Here is a 21,501-nt window from a genome sequence, read left to right on the forward strand (position 1 = left end):
CTTGTGCAGCATGCATCTCTGCTCTCTAATCTCATCTGAAAAATTTCTTTCTCAGTTATACACGCTGTCCCCCTCTTTTCATTTTGAGATTACACTGCGTTTATAAAAATCCTTTCCTACTTTGTTTTCTGCTTGCCCTTCATTTGCAATAACCACTGTATTACCCATTTTAAAGTCCTACAGTGGAGCCATAATCCTTTGTTTGGGGTCATACTGACTGTCAAACTAATTCCCAATGTTGCTTCTGCTGTTCCAGCCGGAGTTGAGTAATAACTTTCTCCCAAACACACTTGCTCACATTTCCTTGTCAACATATTCATTCATTTATTATTTATTTATTCATATGTTTAAAAAAGCTACAGCCGCCGACTCCTCCCATGCTCAAGGTTTCCACGATGCAGATGGATAAATAAGGACTAATTATGATATGAATCAAAACGTGTAGGTGGGATTTATAAACCAGAGTCAAATGAGTAGGTTTTTTGTGAGAGTGGTCAACTTCCTTGGAGTCAAGGTGAAGTAAAAGCCACAACTTTGGGACAGTTTGCTGCCTGTGTTCAGGTCTGGGACAGGAGGTAAAGTTAGAAAGGTACTAGCCAGGATGGCTGTTAAGCGACCGCACCTTCAAAATAAAAGCGGGAACGGTCTCAGTTTCACTCAAAAGAGTTTGCCAGTAAATATAATAACTTGTGAAGTTATATTGTGTGTATTTACTCAACGCGTATTTCTTAATTTGGCTTTTGTTTCACTTGTAATGAAGAAATGTCAACACGTAGGGGGTTAATAAGTGTTTTAGTTTGAAAGCTCAGCCGGAAGTCACGTTTTTCAATTAAGCTAGCTTGTCGATTTAGTAGTTAGCTAAGGCGGAATGAGGAGTGCGGGACAGTGAGAGAGGAACATCATGTAGTTCAACACAGCCCGAGTTACCTCAAATATTCTGACTTCTGTGTGTCTTCCCTCCGTTTGTTCTCCTGGAAACTGTGTTTTTTAACGTCCAGCCGACATCATGTTCCTCCGTGGGTCTAAAAAACGACGGTCGAGCCGCTCGGTAAGTGTCTATTTTTCGCCACACATTTATTTCTTAATGACTTTCACAACTCGGTAAATGCTTCGGAGAATTTCTCATACCGCCATAGTTCAGTACAAAACAAACTGAATGGTAGTTTTTTGACGGTTTTGAGGAGGTTTTCTGCTTGTCTTTAACAGCAGGCTTGAAATGAACTTGTAGGGTCCAACACAGAAAAGGAACCTCGTCCCACCTTCACCTGGCGTTTGTGTCGGTGAATAGCTTTTTTTTTTTTTTTTTTTTTTTTTTTTTTGTAAAAGTGTCCCACTCCTTTCCTACACTTCAAATAATGTACGTCATGTTATTTTATTATAGGGAGAACCAGAAAGCCCTGCGTTCTTTGTTTCTTGAGTCATTTCGGGCGCCCCAGGTGTAGTCAGGAGGGGTCAAATACGTCACAGATCACTTACCTGGGCAGGTTGGGATGTGGTAGCTGTGACCTGAAGGTGTTTATTACGATTGTCAGGTTTTCATCGTCGCAACAATTGATGCTGTGTTAAATTGTGTCCCAGTTGGATTTTTGCCCAAAACACAGCCGATATGGTTACAGAGCAAAGGAAGCTTGTTTTCAGACCAGGCTAACAGCTGTGTGGCCCTGAAACATCTGGCTTTGCAGCACACTTGGAATATGTCCAGACAGTGACTGTGAATCCAACTACAATTATTCCACAGTGCGTTGTGTAAAATTCACATACTGGGTGGACTGGTCAATAATGGCAGACCACGTCAACCTTCTCTGAACTTGGCTTAACTCTGTGTTTGTGAGTTTGTACATAACAATGTTAGTATTTAATAGAGATCTTGTAATTTCCCTGCTACATATCATTTGCGTAAGTGTTTTAACAGTGTTTAAACACTTAAGACACCTGTTCCCACCTTATACATACAATAACTACACTAAAGTATTAATGAACTCATGAATATTTTATGCATCACCCTATTAGATCAGCACTAGAAAAGTGAATTACAAATCATTTTACAACTCAGATATTTATTTAAGTTTATTGTCTGTACTTTTTGGTTAACAAACCTAAAATTATTTCTAGATCAAAGTGATGCAACTAACGCTTTCTTTCATAAGTAAGCAAGTAAAGTTTATTTATATAGCATCTGTCTAGATCAGATATCACAAAGTGCTCCACAATAAAAGACAAAGCAATTAAAGACACGGTGTAACAATGCTAAATAAAATAGAGATAGAAATGGATAAAAAAAAAAAAAAAAGAGCACTACTCAAGGCAAATTGATGCTCAAATGCTAAATCGTTTAGTTTATAGAATATCAAAAAAGAGAGTGGGGGAGCATATTGATTTCTTATTGATGACAGGATGTGAGAGGTGTTTTCACTGTGATTGATAAGGTGGATATACAGTGAGATCCCATAACAGATACCAAACTATGCATTCACTGTGCAATAATTTTGTGATCGTGTCGTAGAAGCTTTTGTTGTATGACAATATCCACTAAACCTGAAATATGTTTTGTTAGCCAGCGTTGATCTGAGCTATCGACTGCGCCTGAACATCAAGTTTGATTATTTTTTCAAGCAACAAAAACCTTTAGATAATGACTTCCAGCAACAGGCCTTTTTGTTTTCTCACACTTCACGGTAGGAAAACCTTGGGTGCAAATACTAAAATTGATTGATGGCTGAATTCCATTCAGGTGCTTCAGTTTCTGGGTCCTGCTTTTGTGCGTGCAGGCTCACAGTCACACTGTGATGTAACAGAGCCGTCGTTAATGTTATTAGGAACACCTGCTGTGACAAGTCAATATGTCTGCTGAGAAAAAAAAAGTCCAGTACAAATGTACTGTAAGAGGTGCATCTTCTCGGCATGCCGAGGCAGCAAAGGCCCGTGACCTCTGACTTCTCCTGTTAATGTTTAACCCCTTGAACACCACAACATGGAGGAGAGGAGCCAAACCTAAACAGCACTGAGCCCTTTCTCCTACCTGAGCCAGAGTGAGTGCCCTCTGATGTCAGATAACAAAGCTGGCAGGCTTTCAGTGCGTCCATTACCTGGTTACACGGTTACTTGGTAGCAACAGAGAGCTCAAGCAAACCGAGGCTGCACCATGTGATTAAATCCACTAAGTAAAAAGGAGCTGATATGAAGAGTCTGACGCTGGTCTAAGTCTGAGCAGGAGAGCTCATGTGAACTTGTGTTATTTACCTTACGCACACTTAGTTTAGAAGAAACTTCCTACCACCACTCCCATCACATCCTTCACGCGCAGCACAATAGGCAGACCCCATTGTTGGGTCACAAACTTGACGCATTATCTTTTCGTGGAAAGCTGAAAGGAAACGCACATGAAACCCTCAAGTCTCTGTGTAGCCTTGACATGTAGGACACTGCCATCATGATAAGGAAGCATTCAAGGAAATGTAAAACTCAGTGGCAGTGTGGGTAATGTTCAAGGCTGAAAGGTGGTCCTTTTATTTTTTCACCAAAACACAGTCACTTAAATTAAAGGTCCCTACACATTTAAATCTTAAAATCTAGTTTGGTTTGTAATCACATGCAGTTTTGATTAGAACCAGGTCGACAGATTTATGCTATGTTGGTATATTTACAGATTACATAATCTCTTCATTTTTTTCCAAAGTAAAATTTGCCTAAAGGGACAGAGTTTATACTACTATTTATCAAACTTGTTGTGATGTTGTGAAAACTGCCGGAGGGTTTCTCAAGTAAGTCTAAGGCTTTTCTCAGGATTCCTAATCCTTCATTATTTATTACGTCACGAATGTACCCGCTTCTTAACTCTTAATTGCTATCTGTCCTGAAGTGGGTGAGAATCTTACAAGTTTAGTTGGTGGTTGGTTGTTTATGGTCTGGTGGAGACTATGGGAGCATCATCAAACTGCAAGTGTAGACAGACCAAAACCAGATCATTACTCCAAACCAGATCATCAGGCTGAGTCTAATCTAATGAGGCAGACCTCCATCTCACCAATCTCCCAGAGGTCTGGAGACAATCAAGCAGAAAACAGACACACAGTGGTTGTCATTTTACATCAGACAAATAATATTACACTCAGAAGGATTTCTTTGTTTCCAATCACAAAATTAACCTCAGTAGCCAGAGGTGAGCTCTCAAAGAGCACCTCCAGACCAGTTCACCAGCAAAAAGCCTTCAACATCAGCCACCGTAGTATCTCTTTCCTGAAATGTTTTCTGTTCATAAAAGATCATTAAGAAGTTAATGGTGTTCCCATTCCCCAAAAATGTCCAGTCAAAATTACTTGTTTGTGATCTGCTCTGACATGTTGTGCACTGGTAAATGAACCAGGCTTCACTTAAATAAACAGGTCAAAGAGTACATGAGTGGAGGAAAATGACAATGAAAACATGGACATATAAAATGTCATTTCATGGCTCCCCTCTATGAATGGAAAGTCAATAACACCCTGCAGTATCCTGAAGTGTAGTCGTCTCAGGTCAGCTACAGTTTCCAAAAGTGTTTTTATCCTGCAGCTATTTACTTTCATTCTGCGTAACCTTATTAAATGTAATATTTAGGAGTGAAGCCGTACACCAGTGCTAAATATCAGGTATTTTGCAGTGTGTGCCTGCTAGGCTCCGTCACCATATGTGTGACAGTTCAAATAACAACAACTGAAAGGTTCAGTCACCCTGAAATCACCTGTACGCTTCATTTAGCCCATGTTGTCACCTTTCATACCTGACTCTGTTAACATTAATCAGAGTGGTGATTAATAAGGCAGCATGGTGCAGGTCTGTGTGTGTGTGTGTGTGTGTGTGTGTGTATGTGTTAGTGTGTGTGTGTCTGTCTGTCTGTCTCTGTGTCACTACCATTACAAATGGCATGTAAATTATTGTTCACTGACATGTGAGACTATTCTGGACTAACTAGTTCATATTCCTACGTAACTGGATGTAGTCATAAGTGCACATAATCCTACATCTCCACCCTGTAAGCATTTATAAGACTTCTCAAACAGAATCATTTGATTGATTTAATAATCTAATTGGAAAAACACATAAAAGGTAATTTAATGATCAAAAGTGTAAGAAAGCAAGCTGCTAAGAGCAGCCAGTAAAGCACTTAAAACCTATTCAACAGCCCACAGATATCAGCAAGATAAGCAAAACAAACTCTGTCTTGCCTTAATCAAAGTAATATGTTGCAGTGTCTGGAAATGTTCATTGAAAACTCTGCATGAGAAATCAGGCTTGACATGAATACTGATGTTTTAGTGGTTAAGGCAGCTGTGTGTGTGGTTGGAAAAAAAAAAGATCAAAACAGCTGAGCAGGTATGCACAGGTACCTTGTTGTATCACATATCTGAGTTTTATTGCTTTCCTCATTAAACTCTGTAAGCGTCTGTGCGCTTGTGAGACTTCATGCATCTTCATGTGAAATTTGTCATGTTAAGTATTGTTTTTATGTTTCGCAGTAAGTTTTAAGTACAGTTTTGTACATTTATCTTGCTTTTTTTACGGACAGAACAAATGAGGCACATACTTTGTCCTTCTCTGAGTAGTGAAGTGGAAAACAATAGACCGGGGGGAGGGGGGTCACAGATAGCACTATGCAGTTCCAGTGTTTTTAGCAATCTGGAAAGAGCTAATAATCAACAGAGAAAAGACAATTCCCTATCACCGGTGAGCTCCTCACACAGAAGATAGGAGAGGAACAGTAGAGTTAAGGCATTAAAGAAAAGGAAAGTAGAGACTACATGGAGAGGGAAAGGGTGCAGCTCTCATCCTGTGTCTGCTTCCTTCCTCTCATCTCTAAAAAGAGGCCTGTGTCTGCAGTGTACGGCCTGCACACACACACACACACACACAGGCACACACAGTGCTGCAGGAATAGAACCGAGATATGAGGTAGTTGGTTTAGTGCTAAGCTGCTGAGTTGCTGTTGGCTTTGTCAGATGCACTGCTCAGCACTTCTGGCAAAAGGCATTTTTTAGGATTTTGCTCCGTGTGTTATATATCCCTCCACTATCACTTCAAAACTCACACTATAGCAGCCCTCAGACTCCCAGCTGAATCTTACCTGTGTGCCTGAATTTGAGAGGAGGTCACAAACAGAGTGGCTAAGTTTAACACCGGCTGCAAAATATAGTCCTCATAAGCATGAAAATGTTTGAGCACAGAAGTGTGTTCAGACTAACTACGAGTGGTATCATTTTATACCCTGTCAGTCACAAGCTGTGTCAAATACGACGTATCTATACAGATGTTACACATGTGAATTTTGCCTAATTGTTTATATCTCTGCCAGTTCAAGTATGCATACTGTCTAATTTTAATTCATGATTTTGATATAATGTAAAGATATTCATAAACAGACTCTACATGTGACGTCATTAAGTAATCTATAGACAACCCATAATCCACCCCAAACACTGCGTAACTAAAGGCTGAAGCGATTGACTCTAAGTGCATTCTGCTTGTGGCTTAAGTGGTAACACCACTCACTCACTCACTCAGTATGATGTGGATGTTTCTACGACCATGTGTAGAAATCACTGTATGTGGTAACTACATCTTTTAACTTGTCGGTCTTGTGTCAGACGATAAGACACAAGATAAGAATGGTACTCCATTGTACTCCATGATTCGAGCTAAAGTGAGTTTGTGCTTTGTTTTCAGCAGGAGGAAGAGGACCCAGACAGAGGCCAGCCCTGTATGCGCTGTGGAGACCAATGCCCTGGCTTCCGCGTCCATGGCTGGAGGTATGAACTGTAGGACTCTTAAACATTACCAGCGCTGCCTGTTACCTTTTGCAGGAAATGTTTTTCTTGTACTCTGCATTCACCTTTGATACAGTCACACTCTCTCCTGCTGCTTTTTGGATTCTGTGCAGCCATTGTTAAGAATTAGCTGCTTAAAGCATTGTCTGATATCAGCTTTTCTGAGGCTGGTAATCACTTCAAAAATACCTGCCAGTTTAACTTCAATTAAGTATTTTATATAAAACAATTTTAATGCCATTTTTTGTACAGGAACTCCAACTGTGTGTGCAGATTTTTTTTGTGAGGAAAAGTGGAACAGACTGCCACTCAATCCATCACGCTGTCTAAGGACTAAATTTGTTTCTGATTTATTCACTAGATATAAAGATACTAAGATTTTCAGCGTTTTTGGATACTTAAAATTGAAGTCAGCATATATAGGCATCGGTGGTTCAGGAGTTAAACTGTGTCTATGTGTATTTGCACATGTCGTAGGACGGACAGCAAGTTTACTACCGAAGGAAATCAGCTTAACTGTGATCCGTGTACACGATGAGTGCAGATATACATTAAAAGACAACAAACATGACCCAGTCAGGGCACCACATGATATTCATGCAGCCGATCAGTCCTACTGACTGTGGTCGTGAAGAATCAGGGCTGTAGAGTCATGAGTGCCATTAAGTTCTGACATCCACAACAGCAGCAGCTGCATTTAGTGTGAGTGGACATTATCTTCATCATCTGCCGGGCAGCAGGATTACCAGTAGTGATTCTGCAACATGTGCTGTATGTCTGAGCTCCAGTGATTTAAACTTAAGACCTATGTCAGTGTAGCATTTGTCATTTATTATACTAAAGCAGGGCCATATGCTCTGTGCTCACGAGGAGGGTTTTAAGGTGAAAAGCACTGTGTTGCTTAATATTACAGTTACTTTTCTTTTGTGCAGTCAAATGAGATTTCATCTGGATTTTGTGAACACAAACTGAGCTCTACTCAGCAGAGAGAAGAGTTTTGTGGGATGTTTGTGTTGTGTTTTTGAGTGTTTAGAGAGTTTTTGGAACTGCAGGAGCCTTTGCAGCAAAAGGGCTTTCAATTCCTGTAATTCCTGCTTTTTAAACTCAGACACAAGCCACTTGAAATGTCAGCCTACGTACCTCTCGCACCTATTTGTTCAGGAGTTGTTAACTATTATCAAAGGACCTCCTGAAAAACAATTTATTTTCGTCTTCTTAAGCAGGTTCTCAGTTCTCACAGGCTTTTATTTGAGCCTCCTTTTCTTTTCTCTCTCTTTTTTATTCCTTTAGTGTATATCCAGCTGGTTGGGTCTCTTGGTTAGTCTAATCCTGTCAATCACGCTAATAAGATTAGGCCTTACTGCTGTGATAGTAACCCTCTCGACCACTTCAACCCTCCCTCTGTTTTCCTCGCTGTCTCCCCCTTTCTCCATTTCACTTTGGCTTTTGCTTTTCAGATGTGACGGTTGAATGTAGAAAATGAAGGAAAGTGGAAGTTTTATTTCCAGACATTGTTATGTCCAAGTGTTATACAAAACTTAACTAATGAAAATTACACCTGATTATTTATGAAGAAACAAAGAGTCAATCATGCAGAAGGAAGCTGTATGATACAGATTAGACTGTGTTGTGTTGGGAGGTTCCAGACTTTAAGGCTGTAGACTACAATCACCAGGTTTACCACACAGCTAAATGCGTGAAGAAAAAAAGGAGGAACATTTATTCCTTGTTACAAATGCTCTATTCACAATTCCAGATGGGCACTGCATGGCTGAAGGCAACCATGGCCTGGTGGTGGAGAGAATAAAACAACAGGCACAGGAATGCGTACTTCATGTAACCAAAAGACTGTAATTGTATCTTTTAGCTTGTTCAGTTCTGTTCCTTCTATTCAGGTCAAGACAAAAGCGTAGAAGTTAGGATGTAATCTAAAACATGTGTGCTGTGCTCTACCTCCAGCCACACTCGAGTGCAAGTGTGGCCCCTGTACACATCGATGTGTTTACAGTATGTATAATCTGTGTAGTATAAAGACAATGCTGTGGTTTGTTGAAGCTGCTCAGTTATGTGTTTGGCTGAAGGACAGATCAGAAATTACTTTTAGGTGAGGTGACAGAGAGAAATGTCTTGTTAAGATGTTTCAAGTCTCTTCGCTGATCCAGGAGAATGAGGATCATGAAGGTGATTAAATGATTGAGATTTATGGGGGTCAGTTCTTAAGACCCCAGAGTCTGGTGCTAATTGCATCTTCTTTAATCACCAATTTCGAGTCACACCTTCCCTGATGGAGAAAATCAGCCGAGTGACCACAGGCTCAGCTGCTGATGCTCGCTGAGAGGGAAGTGATCCATCTTCATCCTCAGCTTTCTCAGACAGAGCTTAAACTGAGGTGGGGGGCAGATGGTGCTTCCGCTGCCCAGCAGTGAGTGAATTGAGTTACTTCTGACCCACAGGTCCCCGCCACGCTTCAAAAGTGTTCAAAGTCGCCATCGCTATTAGTCTGGGTGGCCATGTGGCAATTACTCAGTCACTAATTAGTGGCAGAGAGTTATAGGACAAGGCCCATCTGTTTCTTAGAACCACATCTGAGGAGGGTTCACTATACCCCACTGAAGTCAACTACACTTATAGATTATCACACCAGCAGTGCACATTTAAAGCAGAGGATTATTTTATGGCTGCTACACTGGATTTCCCACCAGTATTAATAACTATATACTGACCTATGATATAGCTCAGACGCAATGGTCTAGTTTGGCTGTTTGAAAGTTACTTATCTAAAAATTGCATTCTGGTAGGGCTGTTGTTAGTTAACTAACAATAATTGTTTTTGTCAATTATTCTGCCAATTATCATTTTGTCAGTAAAATGTGAAAGAGAACAGTAAAAAAAAAAGTGAAGGTGACATTGAGATGACTTGTTTTATCTGACCAACAGTTGAAAACAAAGAGATATTCAGTTTATGAGCAGAAAATCTTTACATTTAAAGAGCTTTTTTTTCTGAAACTATATAGAAATTGTTGCAGGTTACTTTTTGTCAATTGACTAATAGATCAATTAAATATTTGTCGCAGCTCTACACTAAAGCAATCACAACTGACTGTGATGCTGGAGTTGAATTAAGCAACATGAAAAAACAGAAATATTAATAAAAGAAAGATATGTAGAAGAGCCTACTACTGGATCATCTCCAGCAGAAATACTGACATTCATCCTCTGACTGACCAAAGTCAGAAGAGCTGGAATGAATTCAGAGATGTGTCGTGACTTCAGTAAGACTGAAAGTCATGCTGTCTGCTTGATTTTTCACCACAGACACTTCGTTGTCATGCATGGCCATCTTGATCACATAATATGACAAATCCTGCACAGCATTGCTCACAGGCTCAAAATCTGCTCCACTTAGTTCTATGATTAATAACTGCATCAAAGCAACAATCGTCCATCTGTTATAAATCAGTCAGAGCAGTCTGGTCAGAAGAGAAAAGACACTGAGTTTACTCTTCATGATTGTTGCTCGGACCCTGATGTTTCATATCTTCAAAGGCAGAGTGAGTAAATTGTCGGGCTTAATTGAAATGTGTAAAAGAAACGTCTGCTGTGTGTACTTTAGCTTATCTTATTTAAGAATTACATCAGCATGTGTGTACCCTGAGTGCTGTGTTTGTATTTTGTGTAGTGTATGGTTGTGTTCAGTGACGCCTTTTGTTTGAGCCCACTATCAGCACGGAGGAGGGTGGGAGTCGGGGGTGGCAGCGACATTGAAAAGAGCCGCGCAGACAGAGAAATTACCACATGGAAAGGAGCTGCCATAGAATATCCTGCGCTCACTGACAGACAGGCTGACAGGCAGCAGCAGTAACCTTTTATAGTTTCAATGGAGCACAAGTCTGGATGGGACAACGTCAACGGGCCAACCTGGGCTAATTTGTCATGATTACAGCAGGTAATGAAGACATCTTATTTTACTGTCTAACAGGATTAGAGGGACTAGAAACACAAACAGTCATTAAGTTGGGAGCTGAAAGGTTTTTGTGTGTCTTTAGAAGATAATTCTTCTTTTTCATCTGGCTTGATGTTGTTTTGTACTATATGGACTTCAGGTGTAGAGCATGACATCACACACAGGTAGAGTTGCTACTCACCTCCCTTGTACACAGTTGGCTGCTTATCATATATCTTTACAAGAAAACTATATGGTTTCTTCATGGAGATGTTATTTTATTTAAAGATTTAGAAAAAAAAACAGATCTCAAAGTAAAGGCGAATGTATTACTGGCCAGACTCAGGTCAGTTTGGGATCCAGGGGAGGGGCGAAAAAGGGTTAATCTCTGTGTTCAACAAAATTAAAATGATTTCAAATCCCTTCAGCCAAAGCTAATTAAAGCTGTTGGATTTCCACAAGTTCAAATTAGTCTATTTCAGCTCCATATAGTGTTAGTATTTACCCTCTGTTTACCTTTCCATCTAGTGCTCCATCAGCATGACAGAGCAGTACAGGCAGAGACCTCGCTCGTCGTCTATCACCCTGCTTTATTATCAGGAGTTTCATTCAGTATTATTTTGTTGTAGTTATTTTGTTGATTCTTTATAAGTTGTTCTTTTTGTTATAGGTAATCGATTAGTCAGTGGACAGAAAGTTAATGGGTAACAATTTCAATCATTGATTAATTATATCAGTGATTTTTCAAGCAAATAACACCAAACACTCTCTGCTTCCTGCTTCTCAAATATGATGATTAGCTATGTTTTTTTTTATATGTGACATTGACAGTAAACTGAACATTTTGGTCTGTTAGTCTGAGAAAACAAGAAGATGTTTAACCACACGCTTTAAGAAATTGTGATTGACATTTTTCACTATTTTTAAACATTTCTTAGACTAAATGATTAATCTGATAAAATAACCTGCAGATCCATCTATAATGAAAATATTCATTAGTTGCAGCTCGATCTATAGCCAGCAAACACAAAGAAAAGATACATCATCAACAACAGTTACAGCACCAGCTGCACCAGCAGTCTCAGTAACAATGTTTTGGTCCAGCAAAGCAAATTTAGAGGCAGATTGTGGATTCCTGTCCAAAGCAGCATCTGCTGTGTCTCTTGGTTAATAACACATATGGCTGGTTATGGATTCAGTGTATTACAATTACCTTGTATTTCTCTTTTTTTTCATTTCTAGACAGCACAGTTTGGATATGCACAGATGTTAATTACATTTGTCTGTGCACTTTTATTTTAACCCTTTCATTGACTCATGGATGTTCTCCTGTTGTGACATTTGAGGAACTAATCAATATCTCAGATTTTGACAAGGCCTGCCATTAATGACTATTTTCTTAATTAATTGTTTTGTTTATTATTTGAGTAACTGTTTCAGCTCTGATTTTGACAGCAGTTTGGTGAATGTTACATTTTCCCATTTACAAAATTATAAACCCCAATTGGAAACTGCCATTACAACTTGAAGTCAGTTGTTTGTATCTAGCCATAAACATACCTGTGCTTGCTCTGTCGATGTCCATCAGGAAAATCAAAGATATTTTTTATTGGATATTTTCTCTCATTCTGACCTTCTTGATTATCAGTATCAAATGTGGTACACACCCTGAGGGGACAGAGCCCAGTGGTATTACATCAGAGGATTGTGGCTCAAATAATTGACCAGCACAGGGCTCAGCACAGCAGTTAATTGCAGTGCTGAAATATTCTTCAAAAATGTACTGCTTTGAAGTTTAGTGAAGTCAGGATTAAACTACCACTTGCTACTATAAGAGAAACAAAAAGCATGTGTTTTGGAAAAGATGCCCCTGCATATTAAAACCATATAGTTAACTGTAAGGGGATGTTGCTTGCAGTTGTTGATTTGCTCATTTGTATGTCCAGCATTTTATCTGCTGCACATATAGTGAGCCCCTCTGGTTTATATATATACAGTGTAACTATATTTAAATGTTTTGGCATTTGCACAAACCAGGATTTGTTTGAACTTGGCCTTAATCCTAAAATATCAGAGAAACAATCAGCAGAAAAAGAGACATGATTTGAGACTCTGCTGCATACTTCCATACCCCAAATCCAACCAAATTGGCACTTTGTCATCTCTCAATTACTGGAGGGTGCATGTGAGGGTTGGCACCCGCTGGTGATTATATCCTTTATAGAGACACTTTTATCATGTGGAGGCTGGTTGGGGTGGTGGTGAGGAGGGTGGTGCTGGTGGGGTGAGACATGGTGCATCTGCCATCTGTCCCATCATGCCAGGTCTCTGACTGTGTCTTTCTACCCACTTACATAGGAATGTGCGTGGAGGTCCCCCCTCCCCTTATGTTAACACAGACACACACACAAATACAGCTGGGACCAGATTCGTGCCAACATGACTTAGGCTAAGCTGAGTTACAGTGTTTACTATTATTTGTAGTGGTTCTACCTGCTTGGCGACCATGGCCTTACAAGGTGCCAACCCAGGACGGCTTCTGTATCACAAGCATTTATTGTGTCGGGCCTGAGAAAAGATACTGGGATCCCATCTTATCTTTTTTTGTCTCTGTTGTGTCAACTCATCGACAATTAACTTGTGTTGGGTAAAGAGAGAGGAGCTCATTCACACTGACATGCAGTTATTACCGCCTGTCCCTAACATTTCAAAGAGTTTTTAGGAGACGATTGATTAGAAGATGAGCTTTCATGCAGTTTACAAGCAGTTTTGTCTGTGTGTGTGTGTGTGTGTGTGTGTGTGTGTGTGTGTGCTAGCTTTTTGGTTGTGTGGGGGTTGGGCGCTGGAATAAAGCAGCTTTGTGCCTTGTGAACTTGAGCCACAAGTGCCAGCTGGCAGGCTGTTATGCAATCACAACAGAGATGTACACATGCAATGTGTGCTGCATATGGCCACAGTGTCACATCCATTCAAATATGTGACACCCACACCCCACTGTCACCCCGGGGGCGCTTTATTCTGACTCCACCGGTCCTACACATAGACACACCCACCGCCAGATTGAATGTAGTGAGGAGACAGAGGACAAGATGGGTTGTAATATGAGGCTGAGGGAGATTATTGCTCCCATCTTCACCTCCCTCTCTTAACTGCCGTGGGATTGACAGCCAGGCTTATATCAGTGACCTCATTTCCTGCTTGTTTGGTAGAAAATGTTTGGGATGTGCTGGTCCTGAAGCAGATCCTGAAGTGATATGTTGGTGTTATGAGGGCATGAATGCATCTGAGTTTGCTTTAAGTGATGAACGAGTGTGGTTTTTGGGTTTTTTTGTTGGTTTTTTTTGTCTTTTTTTGTTGTGACAACTGTTGTATTAATCATTTTTGGCAGCAGGGAGTCTCATTGAGTCAACGTCAAGAATGTGTGTGTGCTTGTTTGAGGCATGTTGCCTCCAACATAAAATGTATTCATAAATACTGTGTGGGTGCCTGTATGAATGTGGTGTTGATATACGTCAGATAGTACAGAAAAAGAGGGGCTGATATGTCTTGACTCATGTTTTGCACCTTAGCCCCTCAGGCACCAGGAGAACCCACCTGTCATACTGTGGTTACTGAAAGATTTGACATCTCATCACTTCTGGCTTGTGTTGTAAATCAGTCAAAAAATAAAAAAAAGTCTCCAGGAGTGACGCCCAACACTGTCCCTGTCTCCACAGGAAAATCTGTGTGCACTGCAAGTGTGTGCGAGAGGAGCATGCTGTGCGCTCGGTGCCGGGCCAGCTGGAAAAGATGATGACAAAGCTGGTATCAGACTTCCAGAGACACTCCATCTCCGACGACGACTCGGGCTGCGCCTCTGAGGAGTACGCATGGGTCCCACCTGGCCTCAAGCCTGAACAGGTACCAGCCAGGGTGCAGAGCAGACACAGAGTCAAGACATAAATTAATGCAACGCAAGAGCACACAATGCATGCCTTCACTTAGGCATGTCCATACAGACACAAACAATTTGTTAATGATGGTAAGAAATATTCAGTCTTTTTATTCATGTCAGCAGTTGAATAAATTGCACAGTAGTTGAATAAATTGCCCTGTAATTGAGTAAATTGCTGTGTTTATTCTGTCATTTATGCCTTTATGTGAACACACTTGTCTCCTCATACAGGTGTACCAGTATTTTAGCTGCTTACCAGAGGACAGGGTGCCTTATGTGAACAGCCCGGGGGAGAGATACCGAATCAAACAACTGCTGCACCAGCTGCCGGCCCACGACAGTGAGGTAACATCACTGTGACTCCGATTATTGATTCTGAGCTTTCTTTTAAACTCCACATGGTTGCAGTTATAAAAAAAATGAATAAATAAACCATGGTCTTGGTGTTTTTTGTAGTTCCAGATGTTTTTTTTGTCCATGTCAGGGGCAAACTTCATATGTCATACAGTTGTTACTTGCTGTTGTTTTTCATGATGCTGTATTTTCTTTTACCTTTCATATATTATGTACAGAGGTTAATGTAGTTTTATTTTGAAATGTCTGTTTTATTCCTGTCATTGTGACCTGTATGAGGCTCTTAAAAATTCAAATTTAAAGCCTTAAATTTTCATTCATTCACTATTCATTTTAAATGCTTTCCCCCAGTTCATTTAAAGCCATATACATCACTGTATTTATTAAGACCCTCGGATCAGTTTTGTCCCTCTGTTCACTGACATGTTCACTCATGATTCTGAATTAGTCTCAGTAATCAGATTCAGTAATTGTTTTTTTTTTTTTTGGTTACTTTGTTTTGTTGTTTCTATGTATGTTTGTTGTGTGCAACCCCAGTAGTTGATAAAAGGTCAGGACCGTCCTGTTATTAATGGGACTATAAGAGCCAGATATAATCCATCTTACTGAGCCAAACGAAGTTCAGAAATTATTTTTAATGCGCTTGTCAATGAGAATTTCCATGTGTTTCTCTCAGCCCCAGTACTGTAACTCTTTGGACGAGGAGGAGAAGAAGGAGTTGCGTCTGTTCAGTCAACAGAGGAAAAGAGAAAACTTGGGCAGAGGCGTCGTTAGACTCTTCCCAGTCACTATGATGGGAGCCATATGTCAGCAGGTAAAGCAGCATTTTTATTATTATTTTTAGAAAATCTAGTAGATTCCCTCATTAGACAGGCCTTATAAAGCTCAAAGCAACAGTATCCTTATGTAACATTAATGCATTAATTAAATGCCTATTAAAATACATCAGAGCTATGCAGAAGAAGAACTTCTTTTTATAAGACTGGAGCAAGTTCAGGTGCAAGTAGGTGCAGGCATAGCTTAAGGGCCACAGCACATATAGTGATTACAGAGCAAACTGCAGTACGAGCTGGAGCATTCACCATTTGTTAAAGGGTCTATCTAACTTCCTTCCCTCTGCACCACACCCCCACCCACCCACCCAACCAAATCTATTTTTCCAGTGTGGCAGACAGATCTGCGGTGGAGACATAGCGGTGTTTGCCAGTCGGGCCGGACATGGCAGCTGCTGGCACCCTCAGTGTTTCCAATGTGCCTCCTGCAGTGAGCTGCTGGTCGATCTGATCTACTTCTACCAGGACGGACAGATCTACTGTGGCCGGCACCACGCTGAAAGGCTCAAACCCCGCTGCCAGGCCTGCGATGAGGTGACTGTCTTAAAAAAGATTTTGTCTAATAAACTCACATTAACATTAGGTCTCTAAAAGCAAAGTGTAGTGGGAGTCAGAAAGCAAAAGACTGGCCTAAGAGGCACATTTAGCTTAATTTTGCCAAGTTAAAATCTCTTTCACCCCATGTTTCCCTCCTGTCTCTCTACTGTGAACTGTCCACAGAGAGGCAACATTTAAAAAATAATGTCTTAAAGAAAAAGTGTTGAATGTTTTTGTTCAACAGTAATCTGTGTAGAAAGTTCATTTAATTTATCCCCGAGCCATGTCAGGTGCTTTAATATTGGTGTATTTCATCATTTCCTTTGGTTGGTGCATAGTAGTGGGTTATTTGTAGCTTTTCTCTCAGTCTCTTCTTGTTTTGAATGGCCTCTCACTGTGACTTAAGAGATTAGTTGACTTAGCTGACAAATGGATCTGGCACGACTGACCAAGAGTTCTTTAGACCCAGAGGATGGCTAAGCCTGTCACAGGAGGACGACCATGGCATCTTTTTTTTCTGTCTTGTTAACCCAAATCCTCAGTATTTTAGAGTATTTTTACAACCGTAATGTGTTTGACTTCTGTTAGCATGAAATCATCAGTGCTGTGCTGTGCTGACTGACCTCTCTGTCTCTGTCTTTCTTTCACTCTTGTCTCTTAATCTTAGGTTATTCTAGCAGATGAATGTACAGAGGCAGAAGGAAGATACTGGCACATGAAGCACTTCTGTTGTTTTGAGTGTGAGGCTGCGCTAGGCGGTCAGCGGTACATCATGAGAGAGAGTCGACCGTACTGCTGCTCCTGCTACGAGTCCCTGTATGCAGAGTACTGCGATACCTGCGGAGAACACATAGGTACTGAATTAAGTCTAGAGACACAAATTTATGGATGTTTTCAGTACAGCTTGCGGCCATTCTTAATCTCAGTGTCTATTTAGCTTTTATAAAGAGTGTGCAAACATTTATTAAACTGTACTCTAGATGTGAGCAGATGTAAGGACATTTTAGGTGTTTATTAATGTACAGTTTGTCCACAGCTGTAGCTTCTCATATGAGGACATAGTTTATATAGTCTGTAGATCTGAGTGCCCACAGGAGAAGTTATACTGTAGCATTAATAAACTCTAATATCTGCTTCCAACTACATTATGGTCTGTTATAAACTATTAAATGTTTGTATACTGCTCATGAAGGCTAATTAGGGGGACTTATAATGTTATTATTTTCTCTTTAGAAACCAAACGATTTAGCAATATTTCATTTTCATCAGTGGTAAAAGGCTGAAGTTAAACACGGCCCCTTTCAGACGTGCAACTCTTTACATAAATTGGATAGCAGTTCAACACATTGGCCCGATTAAGTGCCAGAGTTACTTTTACATAACAAGTTATGACAGTAATCTTATTACGGATGTAGTGAGACTCCCGAAACATTTTTGTACAACTTCCAGCACAGCACAAGTCTGAATTGAGTGTTGTCAGATGAATGTAAAGGCTGCAGCAGCGACAGGTTAAACTGAGAGAGAGAAATGAAATGCTTGTTTTTGAGTATAAATAAAACATTTATATTTTATTTGTTTGGGATATTTCCATTCATGCTAGCTGCCTGGATGAAATTATGAATAACCTGCAAAATGCTTAATATGCAGCATGTGAACAGATGAGAGTCCTGATGTAACTTCAAGTCTGAGAGGCAGAGGAATTCTCTAAGAAATGGTAAAATTAATTAAAGATGAATGAGGTAACTCACTGTGAAAAGCCAGAAATGTTAAGTATTCCATGTGTAAAGGGCTTAAATGTCACAGATAAATGTTATTTCTCTTTGCATTAAGTACACAGTAAGTATGATGTGTTGCTCATACTTGTGGATTGATATTTAAATTAGTCACAGCTCTGTATTATAAAAGTACGGTGAGTTCAAATACAGCTGAGCCAATCACATTGAAGACATACCTACTGTGTATACCCAGACTGAGATAACAGAGATAGAGTTTCAGATTCTGCAGCTGACACAAATGATATGTGTAATCACAAAATCATGTCCTCTCAGGTATCGACCAGGGCCAGATGACATACGAGGGTCAGCACTGGCACGCCGTGGAGTCATGTTTCTGCTGCGCCCGCTGTCAGCTGCCTCTGCTGGGGCGTCCCTTCCTCCCTCGAGGGGGGCTCATCTTCTGCTCCAGGCCCTGCTCGCTGGGAGAAGATCCCAATAACTCAGACTCCTGTGACTCAGCACTGCAGAGCAGACCGTCTCAGCATAATAGACGCTGCGGGACAGCAGAGAAACAGCAGCAGCAACAGTGTGGTTCTCCACTGAAGCCACTAGAGGGCATCACTATACCTGCAAAAGACTGCATTCATACTGCAGTGGAAAACAGAGGTGAATGTGGTGCATTGGTGTGGTACATATATTATATGTTTTGAGCAATGAAGGGGAAAAAATTACCAAATGAATTAAAATATACTTTTATTTTCTCTTTATTTTAACACATTTATTTGCTGCGTCTCTCAGGCGTCCATTGCACTGCTCCAGTTCAGAACGGAGCTCCTGCACCCAGTGGTCATCCTCATCCAAGAGGCTCCTACTCACCTCTCCCCCACATTCATCTAGGAAACGGCTTAGGTCCATCTTGGCCCAGCGACATTCCACATTACAGTTTACTGCCGGGGGACTGTGGGATCAAACCTGCAGTCAGTGGTCTTCAGTTCCAGGGAGAGCTAAAAGAAAATACTGGGCTAACTGGTCTTAATTCAAGAGGAACCTCAACTGCTAAAGACTGTAGGAACTGGGTGGAAAAGACGAATCAGGTTATGCAAGGTATTAGAAGTCACTGATACTTGACACACTTTAAGTTATGAATATTTAAAATTATTATAATAACTTAAACCTGCTGTTTTTTAACTAAATGGAGCCTGATGTTTTCTTTCCCCAGTTTTTCCTCCCCAGAAAAACTCACACCTGAACAATCTGGTTTCACCTGACTCACCTCCCAACAACCCATCCATCCTCCCTCCTCCTCTGCCCGTCAAAACCCGTGACCTGACACCGCGGGAGTCACCCCCACCAGACCCCCCTCAACTAGAGGACAGACCCTTAGATTCCCCTCCCCCGCTGACTCGCAGTGGCACCGCTAGAGTCAGCTTCAGAGAACCAATCAGCAGCAGCTACTCTGTTGATGAGGATGAGGATGAGGATGAAGAAGAGAATGAAGAGAAGGGTGAGGACACCCAGCAGGTTGACGATGAGGTGGAGGGAGGTTTCGGAAGCAGGTTACATCTACAGAAAGGAATCCCACCGCAGATGGATCTTCTGGGTAAGTGAGGCCTTCAGAGATGAAATATGAATTCACTTAAAATTAAGTAAATACCGGGATCAAGTAAATCAAGTAAATTTTGTTTTTGTCACACTTCTTTCTCAACCAGATGGATCCTCTTACCATCAGCGCAGTCTGAGGCGAGGGTGGAGTCGCTGCCGTATCCCCTCTGACCCCTCCCTCCATCCGGGCGCAGAGAGGCGATCTCGACGCTCGCGGCCAGACCGGCCCCGGCTGGACACCCTGGAGTGGAGAGGCGAGAAGGAAAGGGACGGCCGGGGCTCCTCCAGCACCTCCTCACTGACCCTCCAGCCGGGCCACTACAAACATGAAGACTGTTCTACATGCTCCTCATCCTCGGACTCTGAGGAGGAGGGCTACTTCCTTGGACAGCCAATACCCCTGCCCCCGCAGCTCAGAAAACAGCAGCTTGAGGAGGGAAAAGACAGGGAGGGAGAGGAGGAGAGGGAGGTGCAGAGAGACTGGGGGCTGAGAGGCAGCATGAGGCGGAGCAGAGCTCACAGCCTTGGTGCAAAGGACAAAGATAAAAACTGTGCTATTTCCTAACACCCAACATCTAGCAACACTGACAAACAGCATGTTATTTTCTAACTTTTGGTGCACAAGAAGAACTAACGGCCCTTCATTATTCTGGTGTTCAAGTTTTATCTAAGTGATGTGTTGTTAAATCCAAAACACACACTGTTTGACTTTACTAAAGGTGAACCACAGCCATTGTTCATATTTAGCAAAGGGAAGCGAAATAAACCTCAGAAAAGTCACTAGTGTGTTAATCATGTGAGTAGTGATGGATGTTGAACGATTATTGGCTATGATTATGTTTGGATTATATTTTAGGATCAGAGAGAAGACACAGACCTGTGTTGCAGTTAGTTTGAACTGTTGTGACCCTTCGGTTTAACGTCACTGCTTTTTATCGTTGCCATCATTTACATATGCAAACCTCCAGTCGCACCAGGAGCTGATTCTGTGCTGATCATTGTGTGTAAGAAAGAATATTAAGTATATCTTATTTTAACTCTGCTGTAACCATTTTCTGTGCTCTTATGTGCAATTTTTATATGGTTGTAATATATTACAGTTAAAAATACTAAATGGCCAAATAGTCAAAAGTATCAAAATCAAAAATCTCTACACGTTTGTCAAGTCTCTAATCATGTGTGACTTTAAGGTCATTTATTTTTATATTCTTGGTGTAGGTCACTGTTCCTTCTTGTTTTATTTTGGGTAAAGAAAGAGATGATAATGTTGGTTTGTTTGATTGTGAGACAACGTTATGGTCACATTAAATTTGTCTAAATTGTTGGTCTAAATATGAACTCTTTTCACTTTACATACACTCAATACAGACCTTTGAACAGTGCAAACTGCTAAGTGTTAGGAGTGTGAAGGTAGTTTAGATAAATTATGAGTCAGCAGTGGTTAGTGTAGTACAGCGAGTAAACGTTAGGCACTCTACTTGAGTACTTTCTACTCATGTCACTTTCTACTTCTGCTACACTACAATTCAAGAGGGAAGTGTTGTGCTCATTACTTCACTATTTGACAACTTCAGTTACTTTACAAATTAAGATTTTGCGTAAAAAAACAAATGAAGATCTTGTAAAATACATGGTTATGATTTGCTTTAGATTAAACAACAACAGTATACACAAGTGGAGCTGAAACAACTATTCTGATCAACCCATTTAAGTAATTTTTCATGTAAAATGCCAAATATTTCATTGTTGGAGCAATTTTTTACAAACCAAACAATGAAGAATATAT

The 21,501-nt window shown here is 40.8% G+C and overlaps 1 protein-coding gene across 1 annotated transcript; it reads left to right on the forward strand.

Moving 5' to 3' along the window:
* The first annotated feature begins 859 nt into the window (after positions 1 to 859).
* On the forward strand, positions 860 to 21,047 carry prickle3 (prickle homolog 3). Its single transcript, XM_071477056.1, has 11 exons — positions 860 to 1,048; positions 6,697 to 6,779; positions 14,457 to 14,640; positions 14,906 to 15,019; positions 15,705 to 15,842; positions 16,192 to 16,395; positions 17,066 to 17,252; positions 18,447 to 18,779; positions 18,912 to 19,217; positions 19,333 to 19,713; positions 19,823 to 21,047. Exons 1-11 carry the CDS (start codon positions 1,007 to 1,009, stop codon positions 20,278 to 20,280), a joined length of 2,430 nt encoding a protein of 809 aa, XP_071333157.1. The 5' UTR covers positions 860 to 1,006; the 3' UTR covers positions 20,281 to 21,047.
* The last annotated feature ends 454 nt before the right edge of the window (positions 21,048 to 21,501 follow it).

This window comes from Trachinotus anak, unplaced genomic scaffold (assembly GCF_046630095.1).
Source record: "Trachinotus anak isolate AG129_WGS33_773 ecotype Australia unplaced genomic scaffold, CSIRO_AGI_Tana_v1 ptg000004l, whole genome shotgun sequence".
In the NCBI taxonomy this organism is placed as follows: Eukaryota; Metazoa; Chordata; class Actinopteri; order Carangiformes; family Carangidae; genus Trachinotus; species Trachinotus anak.

What these genes read in the sequence shown, in the direction of transcription:
- prickle3 (XM_071477056.1), top strand. Translation starts at nt 1,007, where the DNA reads ATGTTCCTCCGTGGGTCTAAAAAACGACGGTCGAGCCGCTCG. An exon ending in TTCCGCGTCCATGGCTGGAG is followed by an intron (nt 6,780 to 14,456) that starts GTATGAACTGTA and finishes CTGTCTCCACAG; the next exon opens with GAAAATCTGTGTGCACTGCA. An exon ending in CTGGCCTCAAGCCTGAACAG is followed by an intron (nt 14,641 to 14,905) that starts GTACCAGCCAGG and finishes CTCCTCATACAG; the next exon opens with GTGTACCAGTATTTTAGCTG.